Raw genomic sequence first — 25,529 nt, forward strand, 5'->3', positions numbered from 1 at the left:
TTTTTTATACACAAATTTGGAATTTTAGTGAGAAATATTAACCGCTTCAGCTACATTATTATATTAAAAATTTTTAATACTACTAATACATTTTATCAGAATATTTGACTGGTAAATATAAAAAAAAAAGAAAAGAATCAAATCGTAATTACGATAAGCTGATTTTTATTTTTCCTTTTCAGTTTTTGCCAACCCTGTGAAGTTGGTAGCAGCAAGGATTATTTTCATTTTTATGTTTTAAAATAGTGGGAAAAGTAAATTTAAGCACAATCAAAGAACCCTAATAAAAAACTCCGCGAATGTTTAATAACATATTTACTCATTAAAATTTATTACTCTTTAATTTTTTTAAGGTTATAAATGCCAAGTGTGAATGTGAACGGAGGTGTAGAACTGGCTGCCTGCAAACACTCTCTTGCATTGCTCTATACCATTCAAAGTTACAGTGCTGAAAAATTGTATGCTCTCCCTACTGAAGTGTTACAGAGATGGCATCAGAAGAAGTCAGTGAAGCGAGAGCCTAAAAATTTTTTCGTTGCCAATGAGTTTCTTAATTCAAATATTTCTGCCTATTTAAATTTTAGTGCCCTAAATGCTATATGTTTAAATGCTCCCATCTTTGACGTTGTGAATCCTTCCCAATGTGACAAAGATGATTTAGCATACAGTAAAAGCCGTACCTCTACCTGCATTGGATATTGGGGGCATGCACATCATTATACCTGATTGTGCTGAACATGTACAGAACTTGTTCGTGCACAATAAGGTAACATTCACTTTGGATGAAGCAATTGCTGTTGAAAAGTTAACAGTAAAACACAGTAAGAGTGATACAAGGAAGTTAGAGCCTGTATTTCGTTTAACTGCCTCGAACTTCCACAGGATATGCAACCATGTTTCAGCTCATGATGTTTTGGCTCATCAGTTATATGAAGGTAATTGGAAAGATTTATCCCACATACCTGCTATGGCTCATGGACGTAAATGCGAAAACCATTATTACTCACAAGTTTTCTGATTATACTTTCAGAAACACGATGCTTATTATATATCCATTTAATCCCTTCTCCAAATGGCCTTTTATATGCTCCTGGAAACCCCATTCTAGTGGAAATTAAATGTATATATAATCCTACTAAACTAAGTTTGAATTCCTAAGTGATGTTAAGGGAGAATTTTGTCTTGAAGTTGATGAAAATAAAGGCTTTAAACTCCGTGATAATCAGGCCTACATGTATCAGATTCAAGGACAAATGGCATTGGCAAATATCAGTGAATGTTATTTTGTTTTATATTTTAAAGAGAATGAGCCTGTGTTTGTTGAAATTATTTTTTTCAACAAATCCATGTGGGAAGGAATGTTTTTCATGTTAAAATACTTTTATTTGACTTTATTGACAGTAAAAGAATCTATATTTTAACTTGGCAAAATCTTTTCAAGCTAGAATATAGGTGTTTCAAAATGATCATAATTATGTATCAAACATATCATTAAATAATAACCATGCTCATTTCGACATAAAGATGCCGGTGTACCGATAGGCCCTTGCACCTATGCAGAAGTCGCTAAATTTGAAACACTTTTGGACACTCAGATAGTAGTATTATCCTCATCAAATGAAAACCGAGTAAGTGTTTACTATACATTTTAATTATTTGATTAATACTTTGTACTTATTATATACCCTATATTGAATACGATCATTTATACATTAACTATTAATCTGAAAAATAATCAATGTCGGTTTAATTTCATAATATAGAAATTATACTTTATTACTCAACTACTTTAATGAAATCAATTAAAGTGAAGTTAATTTTTTCGTTACTTATATTTTTAAAAATAAGCATGATTTTAACTACGGAATTTTTTTTAGATGGCTTACAAGAGCGGCGCAAATCGAAAAAGAAGAGTTAATCTGTGGTATCATAATGGACATTATGGTGTAATAACATCATTGAAAGGCTTTCGTGGATCTAACTATTACTGTGAGGGTTGTGAGAAACCGTACGATCATGAAGAAAACCATTTTTGTGAAAATTTATGTCATGTATGCCACCGGAAAGACTGTTGACCACTGACTGCCGTTCGGAGGAATGCTATACTAGCCACAAATCAAAACAGGGGAAACAAACGATGTCAATGTGTGATACAGTATATATGTATAATATTATTGCTGCTTTTAATGTTCATTGTGAGAATTTTCCTAACTATGTTATTTATATAAATATGTATATATATTCATTTTTATTTTACAGTTATATCAATGTAGAGTGAGCTCAAAAGTAATCCTACGGAAATCGTGTCCTCGTGAATCTCATCGTTGTGGAACGTCAAAATGTGGCTCTTGTGGGGGAGCTTGTCAATGAATCACATTTACGTTATCTACGCAAGGTTGAAGCAAAAAAACCAACGGGAAAGATAACCTAGTTTGATTTTGAGACTGATCAGAGTCCAATAGAGCATATCGTTAACTTTGCCGCCGCACAATATTTTAAAGGTTTTGAAAAAATTTTTAAGGGATATACCGCACTCCAATAGTTTTGTTCCTGGTTGTTTTCACCTCTTCATAAAGAGTTCACAGCAATCGACCACAACATGAAGGGGTAAGATGTTTTCATGACTGATTTTTATATACTGTATTAATTTTTAAATTATTTTTGACTATAGTTTCGATGGGCTTTCGGAGCAAGGTTTAACCCTTGATGCTGTCCCTAATGGTTCCAAAGTTATGTGTATAAAACATTCAAGCCTTAGTATCAATGAGATTGATTCCTTTAATTTTCTACCGATGGCTCTATCAAAACTAGCATTTTGTTTTGGATTAACGGAAATAAAAAAAAAGGTTACTTCAAGCATTTGTTTAACACCGCTGCCAATCAAACATAGTTAGGAACTCCACCTGACCCGTCTTTCTATTGCCCGGACAAAATGTCAACTAAAGCTAAAGCCGAGTTTTTGTTATGGCATGAGCAACATAGGAATAAGCAATTTGATTTTCAAACAGAGACAATGCTAATTACTAATATCGCTATATTTGCTAAACTGAGATTTTATTTTTTAGCATTGACACATGATTTGTGTTAATACTATTTTTCTATACAGATCTGAATAATACATGTAAGAAGTTTCAGTGTCACAAGCTGTTAATGACAGACAAGAATTTGGCTGAAAGCTCTATGTTGCATTTATAAGTTAGTGATGATGATAAATATGGATTAACGTATCCAACTCAAAATTCAGTCATGACATTTTGTAAACTGGGCCAGAAATTTACCGATGTATTTTAGGAAATTTCCCATGGACAAAATGTCAGAAATTATTAAATAAATTCTTACTGTACTCTTTAACTTTAAATATTGAAAAACTAGTTATTGAAAAATTTTTCTGAAATTAGAAAAGTTTTTTTTTCCCGTTTTGCATATTTAAAAAAAAAAAATCACACATTATATGGCCCCAAAATTAATTCTATTACTTATGCTGGGTTCCCATTCTCCTTAAACACTGCTTAATTTTTATTTTCTGTAATGATTTCTTCTATGTAGTTTATATTTTTAGGTTTAACGACAACAGTTGTTGACTTGAAGAGGAAATGTAATAGGCTAATTCCTTTTACAAGAAAAACAATTTTGGAGAGACAAAAGATGCTTTTGAAGTGCTTTGGAGATGAAGGAACATTATCAAAGGCTATAAATAAAGGCATTTTGATAGAAGAAGATGCTATAGAATGTAGTATAAAGAAGGTTTCTTCTTATATGAAATCATGAGGTGAAACTAATGAAGTGAAGCAATTCTTTACTTCTGATGGGTGGCTATGGGTTCAAAATGTGATTTCTGCACAAGACTGCAGTCAGAGTAATACTATTTTGTGCGACTCTTGTCTGCAGTGGTATTCACTATTCCTGTATCGTTCTTCTGCAGCCTCCAAAACAAAAACATTGGTGCTTGATGAAATCCACATTCAACCCTACCTTGATTACAAAGGTGGGGAATATGGTAGGTATGTCATACGATAGTAAAGGTCTAGCAACTAGTGCTCATACCTTTATGATTCAGAGTAAACTTAGTTCATTTAAAATTGTTGCTCATATTGTGCCTTTCGTTACTATAACTGCAGAAAATTTGCATGCTCTGATTAATAGAGTTATTATTGGTCTAAAACATATTGGTTACAGAATTTTTGCTGTAACGACTGATAATAACGCTATTAATCGTAGAGCTATGTCGCTTTTCTGCAGTCTTCCAAAACTGAGTTATGTTTATCCTCACCCTTTTGATAATCCACGTCCTCTTTTTTATGTAATGTGCCTTCGTAATAACCTCAACTGAATTCAACCTCATCAAAATTTGCGATCGAGGTGGGTTACTATGTCCGACAGAGTTTGTGATAAATGCAGTGCTTCACTCTTACATTGTTGTACAAAAATTGGTTAGTTATAATTATGAAGAAAATTTTTTACAATGTTCTAATCAATGTAATATTTCTCTTAATGTTATTCTTAATGTATTGCAAAATAATGATATGTTGTCTACTACAGATATGTGTAGTGATGGTCACAACATCGAAAAATTATTAAATTTTATTTTAAAATCTGCTACAAATACTCGGCTAAATAATTATTGTAAAATGAAAGTTGATGACCATAGTAATGAAAAGCAAAAGAAAAAATTTAAAGCTGCTACTGTAAAAGAAAACAAAAAACAAATTAGGAAAATTAAAACTTTAACCTAACCTAAACTAGCATGCTTGAAGCAAGAAATTTTTCGCTTTTTACGGACCACAAACCCCTTGTAGTTTGCTTTTCAACAACGATCTGACAAAAATTCTCCACGACAATGTAGGAAATTAGATTTTATATCACAATTTACCACTGTCTTACACTACATTAAGGTTTCAGAAAATATAACGGCCGATGCTCGTTCGCGTATAACTGCAATCACAATGCCCAGTCCGATTGATTAAGAAGATATCGCCGTCGCTCGGAAAACGACCCAGAATTAAAAGAATTATTTCGGAATTCACAGAGTTTAGACCAATCCCAACATCTTGCCATGGACATAGAACTGTTTTTGTCCATCCCCATTTGAAAGGCTGCTCCCATGTGTTTCTGAGACATGACGGAGTACGCAAGCCACTACAACCTCCGTACGACGGACCCTCGCGTCTACAAGTAAAAAAAAAGTCCCCTTAATGCATAATCATTTTTGCCTTTACAAAATGAAATTATTACTTTATTTTCTTATCATAATCTTGTTACGTAGAATATTTTATGAAATGGTGGATTTTTTTCATAAAAATCATAACGTAAGTTTATTGCAAACCAATTATTTTTATACAACTCATCTTACATGTTCCTAGCAACCACGTGGAGAAGTTTACATTGTAACCTGTTACATTGTAACCGCGAATCATATTTTCATTTTCAATAAACTTCAAGTCAATCTCACGAGAGTATTTCTCAGTACTATTAATACATAAAATATACTACAAGACGTACAAATATAGACAAAATATATAGGTAGCCGTACTATTCTGAAAAAAGACAGTTCTGCTTGGAGGAAACAAAGATTACATCCTCACTAGTAATAGTAGATATAAAAACGATAATCGAAATTACTACCTTGCCCTCAACCTAGAAATGTTAGCTTCGATATCAGAATAAGGAAAAAACAACCAAATTTATTTGGCTTTCTAAAATAGGACGAAGGTTTAAAATTTCAAAGATTCTCTTCAATTATTCACTTTTGATAATATTTGTTTATGGTAGCAAGCAACATAGTTACACAAAGAAACAATAGCTCAGCTTTGCTCATAATTACAACTAAAGTTTGTTTCTTAAAATATCGATGAATTTATTTTTAAGTTGTGGTTATCGAACTTGAAATAAAATAATGATCACTGGGGTACCTCGGGATTGTGACACCCGTGTTTACTTAAAAGTAAACCCCCTGAGGGAATAAGTGGGTCGAATTTTTTTTAAATTTAATAATTATGAAAAACACACAATTTTTTTTGCAATGATTTAGATTACAGAACAATAAGAATTTACAAATCATTTTTTTCATTCCTTTACTCAGATTTATTCAGTTTTGGCATTAGTTTATGGTAGCAAGCAAACATAATTACACAAAGAAACAATAGCTCAGCTTTGCTAATGATTACAACTAAAGTTTGTTTGCAAAAATATTGATGTACTTATTTTTAAGTCATGGTAAGCGAACTTTAAATAACATAATAATCACTGAGGTACCTCGGGATTGTGACACCCGTGTTTACTTAAAAGTAAACCCCCTGAGGGAATATGTGGGTCAATTTAAAAAAAAAAAAAAAAAAAAATTCTTAATGCTTAGACTACAGAATAATAAAAATATACAAAAACTTTTTTTAAGTATTAAATCTAGAATTGGTTAATAAATTTTGAAATAAAATTTTCTTCGCATGTGCATTTTTATTTTTCACACAACTATATTTATAATTATCTGGTTCTGTCAGATAATTAGATTAATAAAACGTCTTTACTTAAATTTTACCTAAAGGCACTATAGTAAGTAGCAAAATGATTTTTACTGGAAAATTTTTGTGCCGGCAGGATCAGGTATTTAAAACTGTGATATACGAAGTTAACGTGCAGACACATATATAAAGAAAACTAATACATATTCAATAAAAAAATATTTATTTACAAAAACATAATACTTGAATTAAAAATAAACAACATACAAACATACATAAATAAATTAAAAACAGAATGTTTGAGAACTATGGAATTCCTACAGGAATAATAAATGACAGAGAATCAGCAAATTCTCCCCAATCTGCTCGATTTAACTGAAATATCACAATCCAAGTTATGAGGCCTGCAGCCCATACAGCTGCTCCTATTGCTGAACGAATAACATCTAGAAACAAAATTTCTTATAAATATCACAAACATACTTAAAATTGCAATGCATATCAGCTTAAACTTTAAAAAGAATTACCTGAAGAATTAATAAAATTGAACTCATACCACAAAAACTCCTTTTTTAACAAAAAACATTTGACATCCCTTTCAACAAACATACCTGGTATATACTAATAGAAAATGTGAAAGAAGAAAATAATGAAAAATATAAAAATGACAACCCAGTTTGACGTCGTCAGGGGGTACCAGCTCTGGAAGTCATTAAAACACAAAACCTTTTCAATCGAGAGAGCACGACAAATTACTAAAAATTGCTCTCCCTGTACTCCGAAATTTTGTAAAATGTCCAGGAAGAGTGAAAAGAATTGACACAACTTTTGTTTGAAATAGGAATATTGTGTATTCAAAGCATACAAAGTTGTTTGCTTTGGTTTGAAATAGGAATACCGTTAAGTAGTTTTTTTAACAATGTTTTCCTTTTGCAATTAGTTTATGTAACTTACTTTTGCATATTATTTTTGTATTTATTTTCTCTCTTCCTGGACTTTTTACAAAACCTTTAGGGTACAGAGAGAGAAATTTTCAGACATTTTTCATGCGCATAAAAAGGCTTTGTGTTTTTATGACTTCAGGAGCTGGTACCCCCTGACGGCGACAGCTTCGGTAGTCATTTTTATATTTTTCATTACTTTCATTGTATAAAATATCCTAAATAAATAAGTATACCTACAAGCGATTTTTCTAACATAATTTCTTAGAAAATAAATATTTCTTTTTACTTATAAATTTTGTATATTGATGACATTTTTTAAAAGACTTGATTTTTTGATCGAAAAAATATACATTATATGTAAAGTACAAAATAAAATTTCTACTTAAATTCACTTCGATATTATTAAAAAAATATTTAATTTCAAATCATAAAAGTAAATTATATAATGCTTTGTTTATTTATAATTATAAATTATAGAGCGAAATTAGAAAGCCATTTGTTTACAATATAATGGCATGAAAATAATGTGCCAAACCTAATGAATGAGCTTCGTTGAAATAGTAAAAAACTTTTGTAATTAAATTCTTTTTAAAATGCCTATAAATTTCAAAACTAAATTAATAAACATCAAAATTAATTTAAGTAAAAAAATAAAAAACCAATTATACAGGTTAAAAGTCTCATAAATTCCTTCCACAACGGCATATAACATACTAATTGCAATATGTTTAAAAATGAATATAAAAGAACAAAAATCATGATTGTGAAAAGTAAAAGGTCCTGCTTTTATGTTTTTTTTTCTTCACATATGCAACCATTTTTTTATTTATTGATTTTTATAGTTTCAAACATAGCTCTGCAATCCGTCTCCTAGTAAAATATTTTATTTCTCCCAGTATTAAAAAGGAAAGGAGAACTAGCACTTTTTATATAAATTACTCATTTAAGACTGTCCCCTGTGGCAGTATTTTTTTTTTAGCTTTCTGCGACAAAACTCTTTAGCACTAATATCCTTCTGCAAGATACTTTTAATAAAAAACTATATATGTTACTAAAGTAACTTAAAATAACAAAACGCTTTGCAGACAAAAAAACTACATATATATTTTTTTTAATCAAACATGTAATAATTTTTTATTCTAACATTATGGGTGATATTCTCGCTTTCTGTTGAGGGGGTATGCAAATAATCTTCTTCGCATTTTGAAGAGAAAAAAAAGGTGACGGAATAACGCGAATCAGACTCCTTAAATGCATGTTTTGTTTCACGATTAGGTTGTTGTAATAAATAATATCGTATAAAAAATATCAGATTTTAAATATCAGATAACTACCAAAAACTCAATAGAATTATTGTCTTAAAAAGTAAATACTCCAAGGTACGATTTGAATTTTCCATATTGTTTGAAATATATCGAGACATTCAAAATCCAAGTAAAAATCAATATCAATAACTGCCGAAAATACAATCAAAACATGACATCGATTTACAATAATATCAGTGTGAATTAAGCAAGTCAAAAAGTGATTATCAAAATCCATGATTCAAATATCACTCGTAAACTTCTGTAGAAACGAAAAGTATTTTTTTTTTTTACTTTTTAAAAGGAAAACCTTTTTTCAAGAACTCTGCAACGTTCTGCGACAACTATTGCTGCGTCGCTGTGACTCTCCAGGCTGTATTGCAACCTCACAAGAAATCTCCTGCCCTCTCCACTAGCATGAGTGCTAGCAGAGAAATTTTGATGATTCCTCTGTAGGTCTCAATCTGAAGCAATGTTTGAAAGCTGCTCACCCAGCAGTCAAATTGCTATCAAATGAAACAGGAGTAAATTTAATTAGCTATCAAGAGGGAACCTAACTCCAGTACTCCATCAGTTATAACTAGAGATTCTACCTTTCTCGAAATAGGGATTATTTTCTCTACAGAAATCTTGGATTATTTTCGATTTTTTATATATTATATATTAATCTTTTTACTTTTCTTAATACTCTTTTATATATTAATCCTGATACTGCTTACTTGAAGAAAAAATGAAAATTGCATGGTTTGTAAAAAGTCGAGATGATGAAAATAAATTTTTTTAACTAGATTTCTCAACTTTCAAATTTATGATTATCATTTCAATAAGAGAATAGAAAAAAAAATATAATTGATAGAATAAAATAATTTATATACTTTTAAAATTTTTTTATCTTTCACTACTTTGTCCATTACTATCAAAAAGACCCAAGAGTAGGTTAGAAGAACTGCCATCAGTTAAGGGGCCAACCCTGTGGCAGAATTGATGCAACACGGCGACATTGTAACAGAACATTACAGAGTTCCTGCATAAAGAATTTTCTTCTGAAAAGTAAAAAATTTTACCTTCCCTGTCAACAGAAATTTACACGTAATATCTGAATCCTGCATTTAGATTGGGCAGCTATTGATATTCATATGGTTTTTAAAAATCTCAATATACTTCAAACAATATGGGAAATTCGAATCGTGCATTTGAGTATATTTACTTTTTAAGGCAATAATTCTATCAAATTTTTTGGCAGTTATTGCTATAGATTTTTCCGTAGTTTTTAAATCCTATATTTTCTATACAATATTATTTACTACAACAATCTAATCTTGAAACGAAACACGCATTTGAGGAGTCCGATTTGCATGATTCCGTTGGCGATCTTTTTTTTCTTCTGAAATTACTACAGATTTCATGATTTTCAATTCTTTTTTATTGCGATGATTATTTAATAAATGCAAAGGAAATAATTTGTGTGTCGCCCCCACCACAACAAAATGCAAGAATATTAGAACCCATAATATTGGAATGAAATATTATTACACGTTCAATCAATAAAAATGATATGCTTTTTGTTATTTGAAACAAGTCACAGATAAGTTTTATTTTAATTTATATCCGCCGTTGAACGGCTGACCCAATTAGTGGGTTTACGACTACTAATGTTTAACTCCGTAGCCTTGTAATTTTGAACCATCCAGAAGACAAGGAAACTCCTGCATCAGTACCCCCAGAGGTATTGAATTGTTATGGGAACATGGAAGACTTTGCAACTCTACAAATTTAGTGTGCATCAGTCACCATTTACTACATGGAGAGTCTTTGGCCTGCAGTGTTCGAACCCACAAACTCTTGGACATGGGCCCAGCGCCCTAGTGACCAAGCTACTCCAGCCTTCACTCAGGGTGCGTAGCCAGATTTTTCATTTAAAAATAAGCATCTTTTAAGTACTTTTTAAGTACTCAAAAAATTCTTTTAATCACTTTCCAAAAAAAGGGGAAAAAAATCATAACTAGAATCCGTGCAGTAACAAAAATTGTTTTTTTCTATCCTTTTAAAGTTCTTAATTTATAAACATAAAATCAGTAAAATTCAAAAACATTGTCAAAAGCTTTACATAATCATGATAAAATAACTAGTTAGTGATAAATATTACAGAAAAAATTCTAAAAATCATGAATTTTTTGTAATTTAGAACGACAATCAATACGGCAAAGAAAAAAATCTCTTCTTTAAAGATAAAAAATTAAGTACTTTTTACAAACACCAAATAAAAAAAGCACCTTTAGGGCTTTTAAAAAACGTAAATAAAAAATCAGCACATTTTAAAAAAACTTTATGCATCCTGTCACATACACGTTTGTTATTATTAAAAATATCTCACAGAAAAATATTAGTGCTAGAAAGTTTTGTCGCAGATAATTGGAAAAAAAATTCGGTCACAGGGGTGGCCGATAGTTTCACTTAAGTGCTCTTTAATCCAACATTTTTTATCTTTTCATAGACTAAAAAAAAATTCCAAGTGAAAACAAAATCCATATGATGACGACTCAAAGTGGGGCAAGTAGATCTCCAAGGCCATATATAAACTATAACTAAATGATAGGATAGCTATTCAAGAAAAGCCTTTATATTATAATTTAACTGATCTTACAGCATTTATTGATTCTGTTAGTTATCTATTAAAATGTGAATTAAAAATATCATACAATAATTATCAAACGATTATTTCTTTGCGTTGACAAGTGCATAATTCATATTGACTTACTTTCTTACCATTACTGTTTGTCTAAGATAGGTACTCTGACAGCCACTAAGTCTGTGGCAGTCTGGTGTTATGGAAACAAGAAGAGGGCATTTTAGGGAGGGTAGCTTCGAAGAAGAGGTCTCCTTTTCTCTCGCCGAAACCAGTCATAAAGAGGGACCCCGCACCCCTACTTAAAATAATCATACCTCGTTACCACAGTCATCGCCACAGCTTCAGAAGAATGTCTGGCAGAGTACCTATCTTATACAAACAGTATCAGGGTGTGTAGCCAAATCTTTCAACAAAAAATAAGCACCTTTTAAGTACTTTTTAAACACTATTTACATTATCAAAATGGAAAATAATTTTCAAAGACTTTATATGATTATGATAAAATAAGTAGTTTTTGACAAGGAACTCTTTTCAGCCATTAAAAAATAATCAAGAGATTTTTCGGTTCGATTTCAGAAGGCGGAACACAAAGGATGAAATTGAGAATATCTTGAACCTGTAACGTGATTAGCGTTTTGAAACACCATGGACAGACAGTATGCTGAAATACATTGCTGTTGAATGAATTTAGAAAAACGGTGAATAGAACAATGTGAAAAGCATGCTTTTACATAATACATGGCAAAAATTGACATGGTTAAGAAAAAAAATCTCCTTTCAAAAAGGGAAAATTAAGCACATTTTAAAAATGCTAAGCACTATGAATATGATTATACCTTGTTTTAAGATTCCTGATAGTAAAGCGCTAAATGCCCAATGCGTACATATGTCTTATTGCCAAGTTAAGTAATAAATTTCTCCTTCAAACCTTAGCTTCTACAAAGAATCTAAAAATGTTAGTTATTTGTGATTTATGTGTGCAGAGTAAGAGCTAGTTATGACTATATCACACCTATAACTAGACTCTGAAAATGGTCATTTTTTAATTTCTGTCACTAGAACACGATTCTTACCCGACTAGTTGTGAAAATGAAGCTTAAAAATTGCACCATTCTACTCAGAAGGTTAAAATATATTGACAACTATGTAAAACCTGACTATTCATGGCATTAAATAATATAGTTAAAGCAGGGTGCATACCCAGATTTTTCAACAAAAAATAAGCACCCTTTAAACACTCAAAATTTTTTAATCAATTTTCAAAAAAGATCAGAAAAAAATTTTAACAGCAAAGAAAAAATCTCTTTTTAAAAGAAAGAAAATTAAGCACTTTCTACAAACCTTAAATAAAAAAAGCACCTTTATGGGCTTTTAAAAAACGTAAATAAAAATAAGTGAAAAAAAAATCTGCAGCAGATTTTGAAGCTTTTTAGAGTATTTTTTAACAGCTGAATTCCCGCGGTACGAGATAAAGGAAAAAAAGAGAAGAATAAAGAAAAGAAGTAATATTATTCAAAATGTTTATACAATTTAAAAAAAGTTTCATTTTTAAATTTTTATTTCTCAGGCACTATTCAATCAATTTCGTTTCAGCTTTTTATCCTGCCACGTAAATTACATTCTTTAAAACGATTCAACTTCAAAATGATTCAATTCAACTTTACAATTGAAAAATGCTTCATCAATTATTAAAGGAAATAATAAAAATTTATTGAAAGTTACTTTTCGCATTGAATTATCTTCGGATAAATGAATTAAATAATTGCGAGCAAAAATTAAGATACTTGTAGCTAAAGACTTTTTACTAGTAGCTAAAGATATGGCTTTTTTGTAAAATTAATATTAAAAGGTCATAACATTGGGCCCATATTTTTTTAGATTGCATCAGATATTCTGGGAGTCAGAAATCCAAATCAGTCGAAAAAAATGTATGTTTATTCAGAGAAAGTACATTTTTGTGTCTGTTTTTTTAACTTAAAATATTATCAGCACTAATAATTGGCATATTTCAGGTCATCCCCTTAAACTTATCAAGTTTGAATCCTAAAACAAGAAGATCCGTTCATTAGATCAAAATTCATTCAGAGTGATCTGCTTTTTTTTTTTTTAAATTGCACACTGTACAACATTAACATATTTATTCTGGAAAAAACACAGAACAGACTTTCTTTAAAAGTAAACTTATGTACTCACATACACATTTGTGGACATAATTGCTCTTAATTTATGAACATAAAATCAATAAAATTCAAAAACATTTTTACAAACTTCACATAATCATGATAAAATAAAATAATTAGTTTCTGATAAATCGTGCATTTTTTTGTAATTTAGAACGACAATCTAAAGCACTTTTTACAAGCCCCAAATAAAAAAAGCAACTCTAAGTGCTTTTAAAAAATGCCACGCACCCTGTTCAAACAAAAATTAATTGATAGTAGAGCAAGAGGGCATTTAAAACTTCCAATTCCTGGACTATATTAAAGGGAATTTTAAAACCTGAATTGTATTGAACTGGTAAGATCTGGCGACAAAGGGCACCCTGGCGATTTTGCCAAGGATGATATAGAAGACATCAAATACTTAAATGCTTTTCAAACAACATAATTTGCTATCATAAAATATCACATTATAAAATATCACAAACATAAAATTCAATGATTAAACACAATTTCACCAACATAAAATGTGAAATATCTTATTACGATTGAAGCAAAACAAGGAATAATATTAGATATCAACATAAAAGAATTATTGCCAGCTACTCACATGCCCTAATTTGCTGTTCTTCATATATAAATATCACATACTAAGCAAAATATTACATAAGATATCAATGATTTAACACAATTTCACCAACAAAAAATGTGAAATATTTTATTACAATTAAGGCAAAATAAGGAATGATATTAGATATTAACATAAAAGAGTTATTTCCAGCTACTCACATGCTCTAATCATTCGCTGTTCTTCATAAAAACTTTTTCGAAAGGCTTCATTGAAAAACCAAATAGCATTCACGAACCACAAAAAAGGCAGAAAGAAGAATCCACCTATAAAAAATAAGATTTTATTTTACTCACATCTAAAATTTATGTAACGTAAGCAAGCAGTCCATGTAAATATATTTTGAAACATAAATATATTTAAAAATTCTTGCATCTTTATATTAAAGTCTCATCAATAAGTTAAGTTTTACGATTCTTTACTGTTATTATAATGATCTGTTATTACTTCATTGCTATTATAACCAGAGTACCTTTGCAGGAAAACATTAATTTTTCTAGCAGCATATTTTTGCAAGTTTAATATCTATTTGGAACTTTGACGATTATAATTGCTGCGACAGACCACAATACGGAAATATCCCCCCTTATGTTTGATAATCTTGCGTTATAGTGCATACAAAATATATATAAAAAGTCAGCATTTTTAAATGACAGTATTGTATTTTTTGAAACAATCTTTTTTTGCTACTTCTTATTAAATAATTAAACAAAAATTTCATGTAAAATTATTTAAATTTAATAAATGAATTAATATTTGAAAAAACTGTATTAACATCAAGTGTCATCCACTACAAGCTTAAAAAAAATGAATTTGAACTTGAGTGGATGAATAAAAAGTTTTTTATTAACGATTGAAAATTTGAACAAGATATAGGGAGAGTGTGAACTAATAGTAGGAATTGAAAGAAGAACTGTATTAACATCAAGTGTCATCCACTACAAGTATAAACAGAAATGTATTTGAACTTGAGTGGATGAATAAAAAGTATTTTATTAACGATTGAATATTTGAACAAGATATAGGGAGAGTGTGACACTAATAGTAGGAATTGAAAGAAGAACTGTATTAACATCAAGTGTCATCCAGTACAAGTATAAACAGAAATGTATTTGAACTTGAGTGGATGAATAAAACGTATTTTATTAACGATTGAATATTTGAACAAGATATAGGGAGAGTGTGAACTAATAGTAGGAATTGAAAGAAGAACTGTATTAACATCAAGTGTCATCCACTCCAAGTATAAACAGAAATGTATTTGAACTTGAGTGGATGAATAAAAAGTTTTTTATTAACGATTGAAAATTTGAACAAGATATAGGGAGAGTGTGAACTAATAGTAGGAATTGAAAGAAGAACTGTATTAACATCAAGTGTCATCCACTACAAGTATAAACAGAAATGTATTTGAACTTGAGTGGATGAATAAAAAGTATTTTATTAACGATTGAATATTTGAACAAGATATAGGGAGAGTGTGACACTAATAGTAGGAATTGAAAGAAGAACTGTATTAACATCAAGTGTCATCCAGTACAAGTATAAACAGAAATGTATTTGAACTTGAGTGGATGAATAAAACGTATTTTATTAACGATTGAATATTTGAACAAGATATAGGGAGAGTGTGAACTAATAGTAGGAATTGAAAGAAGAACTGTATTAACATCAAGTGTCATCCACTCCAAGTATAAACAGAAATGTATTTGAACTTGAGTGGATGAATAAAAAGTTTTTTATTAACGATTGAAAATTTGAACAAGATATAGGGAGAGTGTGAACTAATAGTAGGAATTGAAAGAAGAACTGTATTAACATCAAGTGTCATCCAGTACAAGTATAAACAGAAATGTATTTGAACTTGAGTGGATGAATAAAAAGTATTTTATTAACGATTGAATATTTGAACAAGATATAGGGAGAGTGTGAACTAATAGTAGGAATTGAAAGAAGAACTGTATTAACATCAAGTGTCATCCACTCCAAGTATAAACAGAAATGTATTTGAACTTGAGTGGATGAATAAAAAGTTTTTTATTAACGATTGAAAATTTGAACAAGATATAGGGAGAGTGTGAACTAATAGTAGGAATTGAAAGAAGAACTGTATTAACATCAAGTGTCATCCAGTACAAGTATAAACAGAAATGTATTTGAACTTGAGTGGATGAATAAAAAGTATTTTATTAACGATTGAAAATTTGAACAAGATATAGGGAGAAAATGACACTAATAGTAGGAATTGAAAGAAGAACTGTATTAACATCAAGTGTCATCCACTACAAGTATAAACAGAAATGTATTTGAACTTGAGTGGATGAATAAAAAGTATTTTATTAACGATTGAATATTTGAACAAGATATAGGGAGAGTGTGAACTAATAGTAGGAATTGAAAGAAGAACTGTATTAACATCAAGTGTCATCCACTACAAGTATAAACAGAAATGTATTTGAACTTGAGTGGATGAATAAAAAGTATTTTATTAACGATTGAATATTTGAACAAGATATAGGGAGAGTGTGACACTAATAGTAGGAATTGAAAGAAGAACTGTATTAACATCAAGTGTCATCCAGTACAAGTATAAACAGAAATGTATTTGAACTTGAGTGGATGAATAAAACGTATTTTATTAACGATTGAATATTTGAACAAGATATAGGGAGAGTGTGAACTAATAGTAGGAATTGAAAGAAGAACTGTATTAACATCAAGTGTCATCCACTCCAAGTATAAACAGAAATGTATTTGAACTTGAGTGGATGAATAAAAAGTTTTTTATTAACGATTGAAAATTTGAACAAGATATAGGGAGAGTGTGAACTAATAGTAGGAATTGAAAGAAGAACTGTATTAACATCAAGTGTCATCCACTACAAGTATAAACAGAAATGTATTTGAACTTGAGTGGATGAATAAAAAGTATTTTATTAACGATTGAATATTTGAACAAGATATAGGGAGAGTGTGACACTAATAGTAGGAATTGAAAGAAGAACTGTATTAACATCAAGTGTCATCCAGTACAAGTATAAACAGAAATGTATTTGAACTTGAGTGGATGAATAAAACGTATTTTATTAACGATTGAATATTTGAACAAGATATAGGGAGAGTGTGAACTAATAGTAGGAATTGAAAGAAGAACTGTATTAACATCAAGTGTCATCCACTCCAAGTATAAACAGAAATGTATTTGAACTTGAGTGGATGAATAAAAAGTTTTTTATTAACGATTGAAAATTTGAACAAGATATAGGGAGAGTGTGAACTAATAGTAGGAATTGAAAGAAGAACTGTATTAACATCAAGTGTCATCCAGTACAAGTATAAACAGAAATGTATTTGAACTTGAGTGGATGAATAAAAAGTATTTTATTAACGATTGAATATTTGAACAAGATATAGGGAGAGTGTGAACTAATAGTAGGAATTGAAAGAAGAACTGTATTAACATCAAGTGTCATCCACTCCAAGTATAAACAGAAATGTATTTGAACTTGAGTGGATGAATAAAAAGTTTTTTATTAACGATTGAAAATTTGAACAAGATATAGGGAGAGTGTGAACTAATAGTAGGAATTGAAAGAAGAACTGTATTAACATCAAGTGTCATCCAGTACAAGTATAAACAGAAATGTATTTGAACTTGAGTGGATGAATAAAAAGTATTTTATTAACGATTGAAAATTTGAACAAGATATAGGGAGAAAATGACACTAATAGTAGGAATTGAAAGAAGAACTGTATTAACATCAAGTGTCATCCACTACAAGTATAAACAGAAATGTATTTGAACTTGAGTGGATGAATAAAAAGTATTTTATTAACGATTGAATATTTGAACAAGATATAGGGAGAGTGTGAACTAATAGTAGGAATTGAAAGAAGAACTGTATTAACATCAAGTGTCATCCACTACAAGTATAAACAGAAATTGTATTTGAACTTGAGTGGATGAATAAAAAGTATTTTATTAACGATTGAATATTTGAACAAGATATAGGGAGAGTGTGACACTAATAGTAGGAATTGAAAGAAGAACTGTATTAACATCAAGTGTCATCCACTACAAGTATAAACAGAAATGTATTTGAACTTGAGTGGATGAATAAAAAGTTTTTTATTAACGATTGAAAATTTGAACAAGATATAGGGAGAGTGTGAACTAATAGTAGGAATTGAAAGAAGAACTGTATTAACATCAAGTGTCATCCACTACAAGTATAAACAGAAATGTATTTGAACTTGAGTGGATGAATAAAAAGTTTTTTATTAACGATTGAAAATTTGAACAAGATATAGGGAGAGTGTGAACTAATAGTAGGAATTGAAAGAAGAACTGTATTAACATCAAGTGTCATCCACTACAAGTATAAACAGAAATGTATTTGAACTTGAGTGGATGAATAAAAAGTATTTTATTAACGATTGAATATTTGAACAAGATATAGGGAGAGTGTGACACTAATAGTAGGAATTGAAAGAAGAACTGTATTAACATCAAGTGTCATCCAGTACAAGTATAAACAGAAATGTATTTGAACTTGAGTGGATGAATAAAACGTATTTTATTAACGATTGAATATTTGAACAAGATATAGGGAGAGTGTGAACTAATAGTAGGAATTGAAAGAAGAACTGTATTAACATCAAGTGTCATCCACTCCAAGTATAAACAGAAATGTATTTGAACTTGAGTGGATGAATAAAAAGTTTTTTATTAACGATTGAAAATTTGAACAAGATATAGGGAGAGTGTGAACTAATAGTAGGAATTGAAAGAAGAACTGTATTAACATCAAGTGTCATCCAGTACAAGTATAAACAGAAATGTATTTGAACTTGAGTGGATGAATAAAAAGTATTTTATTAACGATTGAATATTTGAACAAGATATAGGGAGAGTGTGAACTAATAGTAGGAATTGAAAGAAGAACTGTATTAACATCAAGTGTCATCCACTCCAAGTATAAACAGAAATGTATTTGAACTTGAGTGGATGAATAAAAAGTTTTTTATTAACGATTGAAAATTTGAACAAGATATAGGGAGAGTGTGAACTAATAGTAGGAATTGAAAGAAGAACTGTATTAACATCAAGTGTCATCCAGTACAAGTATAAACAGAAATGTATTTGAACTTGAGTGGATGAATAAAAAGTATTTTATTAACGATTGAATATTTGAACAAGATATAGGGAGAGTGTGAACTAATAGTAGGAATTGAAAGAAGAACTGTATTAACATCAAGTGTCATCCACTCCAAGTATAAACAGAAATGTATTTGAACTTGAGTGGATGAATAAAAAGTTTTTTATTAACGATTGAAAATTTGAACAAGATATAGGGAGAGTGTGAACTAATAGTAGGAATTGAAAAGTGAGAATTTAAGGCCCAATCATTTGTAAAATTTGTTGAGGTAGGTGTAGAGGACAAAAAGGAGAAATGGAATACTAAACCTGTCGCCAGAGTTGGGTTTTTGACATGACAAGGGTATAATACTGGTTTAAACCGTCAAAAACTGAAGTTTGCCAAGAAAATATATAAACTTCAAAACTACCAACACTTGCCACGCATTATATTGAAATTTAATTATACTATAGGTAATCAGCAGGTTTTAAAATATTTTTTAATTAAAATTAAGGTAAAATAACAGATTTAAAATCTCAGAAATTTATATTCAAATGCATGTGCAGAAAAATTTTGCACAAATTTTTTTTAAATATTTATATTTTGAAAAAAAAATTTTTTTTTTTTTTAATACTTAAGAGAATTAAAAGTTTATTACTATGCATTTTTGACATATAAGGAACATAAAACTAATATTTATAAGGAACTTACAAGTTATGTTGTATAAATACAAACTTGATACAAGTGTATAAAAAGTATTTTAATGTTATATCGAATATCTTTACTATCCAGTATGTTAATTTGAATTTAAAAGTAGTTATATTTGTGAATAATGATTAATATAATTCATATTGTTTATTATATTTATTTATAATTATTACACTCATCATTTTAAAACAATTTTTATCTCTTATTTTTTTTTTCTTCACTTGTATTAAGAATACAAATAATGCATATCTTGAAAGCAAGAAGTATTTATTCAGCAGCTGAATATTTAGATATTCAACAAAACTATATAGTATTCAGCAAAATGAAATTCACAAGTATTTGGATAAATTAAATTTTCAGCATAGTAAATGAATAGGCTGCATACTGTAAATCGACACTAACTACTCTGTGTATTTAACAGAAAGCACTTTAATTTGTATTGTCTTATGTTAAAAAGATTATTAAGAAGATTTAAAAGAATATTAAAAAGATTTTTCTTTAAAAGATTTCTAATGTACAAAACTGCTAATGTCTATCTTTAAAAATGTCTAATTTTTAGTATAATCTATACTATACACTTAATTTGGTTATAAATAAATTTCTTAATAATATCACTGCAGATTTTCAATAACACATGAAAATGAATATTACAAAAGATGTGAGCTTTCAAAAGTACAAGATTTTGGTTACTATTCAAAATATAAGTGTTTCTTCAAAATTTTAAATTTATTTTTTCTAGAACATATGTAGAAACACTATCCTTTATAAAAAATATATAAATTTTATGTATTAATTAAATTTCACATATGAATATATGTTTTTGACATTTTCGACAGTGAGGTTTTTGACGTGACGGTTTAAACCGTCAAAAACTGTCACATGTCAAAAACCTGCCAACCCTGCCTGTCGCCAATATTATAGTTTGACTTTGCTCACATTTTCACATTTAAGTAGTTTATTAATTAACATTGAGTCTTTTTGTAAAAATCATACATCTTAAAATGAGTAGCATGTAGAAAGAGAGGATACAAAGTGGAACCTTGACTTATAAAGCTTATCATTCAGCTATATTCAACTGATGTACATTGTGCAAAAAAAAAAAGATCTTTAATTTTTAGATACAAAGTGTTAATCTGAATGGTTCCTGGAGGTGACCTCAAACATGCTAATTATATATTTCTGATTAAAAGCAAATACAGCCTTGATTAAAAGTTACAAATTGATCAAAAATTTCACGTTACAAATTTATTACAATGTTTAAAAATTTGATTAATTCAGGTATTTTGGAAATTGAACACTCATTCCAAAGCATAAGTTTGTTATTAAAATCCTCTCTAATATCTTTGACTAGTCATTGTATAGAATACCAAGTCAATGTGTGACAATGAATGTTCCAAGAAAATTCCAGTTTTAAATAAATAAATTACACATAGGCAATCACAATTAACGGTACAATGAAATTTCAATAAGTGCACCTATCCCAGTTTCTTTCAGTTACAGAGAGCTTTTAACCACAAGGACATTTATAATCCATTAATGTCGCAGTTATCTAGGTTTTCAATGGGACGAATTAACGTTTCTACTTTTAGTTTGACAAGACATTTCGAAAAAACGCTTAGGGCAATTTCACAATAGGGGGCAGTGGAAATTATAATTTCTGAATATTCACATAAACCAAACTCAGTGGCAAGACAACCCAAAGACAGCCAAGGCCTACTGTACCCTTTTCTGTTTTCTTGACCTTGGGCTCTGGAGCATATGTTCTGCTGAGGTGGTCAGCTGAACGCAGAACACCTAGTGCTTAGTTCCCAAGCATGCCTGGTACTTATTTTATTGACCCACTGAAAGGATGAAAAGCTGAGTCAACCTTGTCCAACTCGAGGATCAAACCAAGGACCTGTGGCAGGAAAGCGCGGAGCACTACCACTCAACATCATATATTCACATTGTCATAATTATTTCAAGCATAGATAAATGAATACAATATTAACTATTTGTGCATGTGTCATAGACAGGAGGATTTTACCCTACTTTAGGAAAAAAATATCACAATTCATTTAAATTATAATTTAATAACAAATTTGTTATAGAATAAATAATAAAAGGAAGAGTCCATATCGTAATTTTTAATGCAATACTCAGGGCTCGTGCTAAGCATTCGTCACCTCATCAAAAGCGATGAAATCCAAATTTGGGAATGATTTGGTCCACTAGAAGGGAATATATATATTTAACTTGATCCTCAAAATGAATTTTTCTAAACAAATCAATATTATTTTATTTGACTATTTCAATTTTCGGTAGATGCGCAGTGTAACCAAATAGAATCGATTCCAATTAATATAAGCTTGACACAAACTAAGATAAAACAGTCTTCTTAATAATAAATTTTTTTTAACTATTTGCGTTTTGTAAACACTTTCGAAAATTTACTTTTGATATTTAGCTAATAATTTGTAATCCTTAGCGCGAGACCTGAATACTATTGCTTAAATAGTTAAGTTTTAGTTTACATAACAAAAAAGATTATTTAAAAAATGGCACACACTGATGAACAATCATCAGTGGCATGTGCCATTTTTAATTAGAAGATTAATAATTAGCAGATTGTACTTAAAATTCAGTAGCGTCTAAAAGCATTGCGGAAATGGTTACTATTAATTTAAGAAATATTATAAAAGATATGAAAAATTAGGAAAGAGACAGCTGAAAATGCACCATTGTTCAACATTCCATTTTTATTCTTTAGTATCTTTGACTCGAATAAATAAGCAACTAACCTCGATAATACCACCTGCATAAGCTTAATTTTTCATCGTTCTTCATTTTTCTCAGGTCCATTTTTTTCAAACGCAACAAACGAACAATTAGGATTACCTTGTTTAAGTTTTAAGCAAATTATCAACGAGCAAATCATCAACATGAAAAAATTTCACTTTTGATAACTTATTTCTGCCTAACTGAAGAGAAACGCCTAGTCTGAATGGGAAATACAAGGTAAAATAACTTTAACTTCTACTCACAATTTGAATCGGAATAAAGAACACAGGTTGAGTCAATGAGAGTCGTGTGTATGCATATGTGTGTGTAATCATCGTCGGGTGATACAGTTATTATACTATTTTGTTACATCAGGGGAAATTAAAATCTTATTAGAATAAAAAGTGTTTTGTTTCAATAAATTTTTTTAGCAGAAACCAATGTTTTTCATAGATAAAGGGCCATTCTTGGCATCAGAATTCGCACACGCGGAAGGATGAATTCGCACTGCATGTGATTGCCAGCGCACCCGCAAGTTTTGATAAATTACAGGTAGGATAAGATGATAAGACGTACTCAAATCTGGAGGAGAATCCTTAAATACCATTCAAACAGAAAATGTTTCTGCGATTCAACATGTTCTCAAATTTCTCTGAAAATACGTAATTTTTTTCATATGCACTTAAATGTCTAAAAAAGAATGAAAAAAAAAGGTTTTTTTTTCAAACAAGATAGTTTTGAAACACAGCAAATGCAAGCTAAAAAGCCTCAATGAAAATGATCAAAATGGGCTACAAAAAGTCCATATAGCAGAATTCTACCTATTGCAACACTAGGCATACTTTCATTAGCCTATGGATAGTCATAGTAGTAAGGAGTAAGTTTGTTTCTGTCTTGATTTTTTAAGCATATTAAAATGTTTTAAGCTAGGAAATGGAACTCAAAACTGCATTAAACATAGTACATCGTAGAAATTTAAAAAAATATTTTTAATAATCTGAATGCGGAAATTACTATAAAGGAAGGAAACATCGTAATACATTCCTTAGCTTCTGAGCGGTGAAAAAAAGAGAACATCTTTAGACATGAACTGGTTTTCTCCCCAGGATGGCATATTCAAAAGTTGTTAATCCGAGCACTCGTCTAAAAATGATTTCCGACAAAAGTAAGCAAATTTTTAAAATCAAATCATATACTTTGTCATTTTACAAGTGCGAAACAAATGATGAATATCAAAACTGCGTAGTAATGAAATCCAGTCTGATGAAGATGGTTCTAAACCTAAAATTAGTCACTAACTTAAAACATTTATATATTTTTGTTGCAGATGCGAAATAAGATCTTATTGAATATATTGGTGATCGCAACGCTTGAATACGCCATTTGGTTAGAAGACCAGTTTCATGTCTTGACCCTCTCCCCTTTCCTCTCCTACTATGATACTGCCATATTACTATAATATTTTCCCCTTTCATTATATATTTCGTATTTACTTGATAACAATATTTTCCACGGTATACTTGTAGTGTTTCCAATATGACGCGTTCTTTCAATCTAACTTTCAACGAAACAAACAACAAATGAATTCGGAAGACCCCGCAAGCTTGCTATGATGCAACTGAAAAAATAACAAACGGTGCTATATTATACAAATATAGCCAGATAAAGGATAACACTCGAAACATGACTAATCTTACACTTTATGGGCTGAGATAGCCTGGTTGGTAGGGCAATGGAGCCCATGTCTAAGAGTTCGTGGGTTCGATTCCCGAAGGCCAAAAACTTCCGTGTAGTAAATGGTGACTGGTGCACCTTAAATCTGTCGAGTCGCAAAGTCCTCCATGTTCCCAAAACAAATCAAAACCTCTGGGGGTACTGATCCTGGAGTTTCCTTGACTTCTGAATTGGGTTCAAAAATACTAGGCTACGGAGTTGAACATTAGTAGTCGCAAACCCAAAATTGGGTCGGCTGTTCAACACCGGATAAAATTTTAAAAAATATAATTTGAAAATAACCTTACACTTTATTTATGCTGTGATATTATTTTGTTAAATTTGTTTTTGGTTCATGACTTCTTAGATCTTATAAATTAAAGGAAACTCTTATGAATGGTAAAATTACACGTAAATTTAAGCAAATATCACGATAATAAAACTTATTTAAATATTAAGCCTATTCACACATCTCCTCATCATAAGCATAACAAGCGGAGGGATACACCGGAAGTTTTCTAAGTTTTAGGAAGCTTGTTATTGTTTGCATTCAGTCAACCATCCCTGAACGGTGCTCGGTAGCGCGTAACATTTAGTTAATAGTGCTGGGCAGTAATATAATTTTTAATATCGTGGTATATCGCCAGATGATAACGATATTTTTCGATATTTTCAATCTTAAAAATTGATGTATTTTTAATATTGAACATTGTTTTCGTGCCCAAATGTGAAAAAAAACGACATTTTTCTCTAAGACACCTTAAATAATCATACTTTCTAAAAATAACCGAGTAGTTATAAAAGTTTAACAATACATAAATTCAGAGATAGAAAAAACTAGGTGTTTGTGTTAATATATAATAAAATCACATGTTTTTATGCATTTAGTGAACATTTTTTTCGAGTTAATCTTGATTGCTGATGTATACCCAGAATAATAAGAGCGAAAATATCATTTGAAAATCATAATAGTTTAAAGAAGTGAGATTCAAATTTTATTCTTGTTAATTTCTTTTAAATCTAATTGTACGAAATTTAAATTAATATTGTTTAAAAAAAATCCTGCAAAATTGGGCAATACATTGAATAAT

At 29.9% G+C, this 25,529-nt stretch overlaps 1 protein-coding gene across 1 annotated transcript; it reads right to left on the reverse strand.

Moving 5' to 3' along the window:
• Positions 1–6,661: 6,661 nt before the first annotated feature.
• On the reverse strand, positions 6,662–22,911 carry pen-2 (presenilin enhancer, gamma-secretase subunit). Its single transcript, XM_021146215.4, has 3 exons — positions 22,746–22,911; positions 14,281–14,385; positions 6,662–6,901 (listed from the first exon to the last, which is right to left on the reverse strand). The coding sequence occupies exons 1-3, from the start codon at positions 22,804–22,806 to the stop codon at positions 6,762–6,764; spliced, it is 306 nt and encodes a 101-aa protein (XP_021001874.1). The 5' UTR covers positions 22,807–22,911; the 3' UTR covers positions 6,662–6,761.
• Between the last annotated feature and the right edge of the window lie 2,618 nt (positions 22,912–25,529).

Source organism: Parasteatoda tepidariorum, chromosome 8 (assembly GCF_982258835.1).
Source record: "Parasteatoda tepidariorum strain Cologne lab strain chromosome 8, Ptep-v5.0, whole genome shotgun sequence".
In the NCBI taxonomy this organism is placed as follows: domain Eukaryota; kingdom Metazoa; phylum Arthropoda; class Arachnida; order Araneae; family Theridiidae; genus Parasteatoda; species Parasteatoda tepidariorum.

Excerpts from the sequence above, each read along its gene's own strand:
- pen-2 (XM_021146215.4), bottom strand. The coding sequence starts at position 22,806 with ATGGACCTGAGAAAAATGAAGAACGATGAAAAATTAAGCTTATGCAGG. Across the intron at positions 14,386-22,745 it reads ATGCAGGTGGTATTATCGAG|GTGGATTCTTCTTTCTGCCT; the intron begins GTTAGTTGCTTA and ends TATTTTTTATAG. Across the intron at positions 6,902-14,280 it reads ACAGCGAATGATTAGAGCAT|ATGTTATTCGTTCAGCAATA; the intron begins GTGAGTAGCTGG and ends TTTTGTTTCTAG.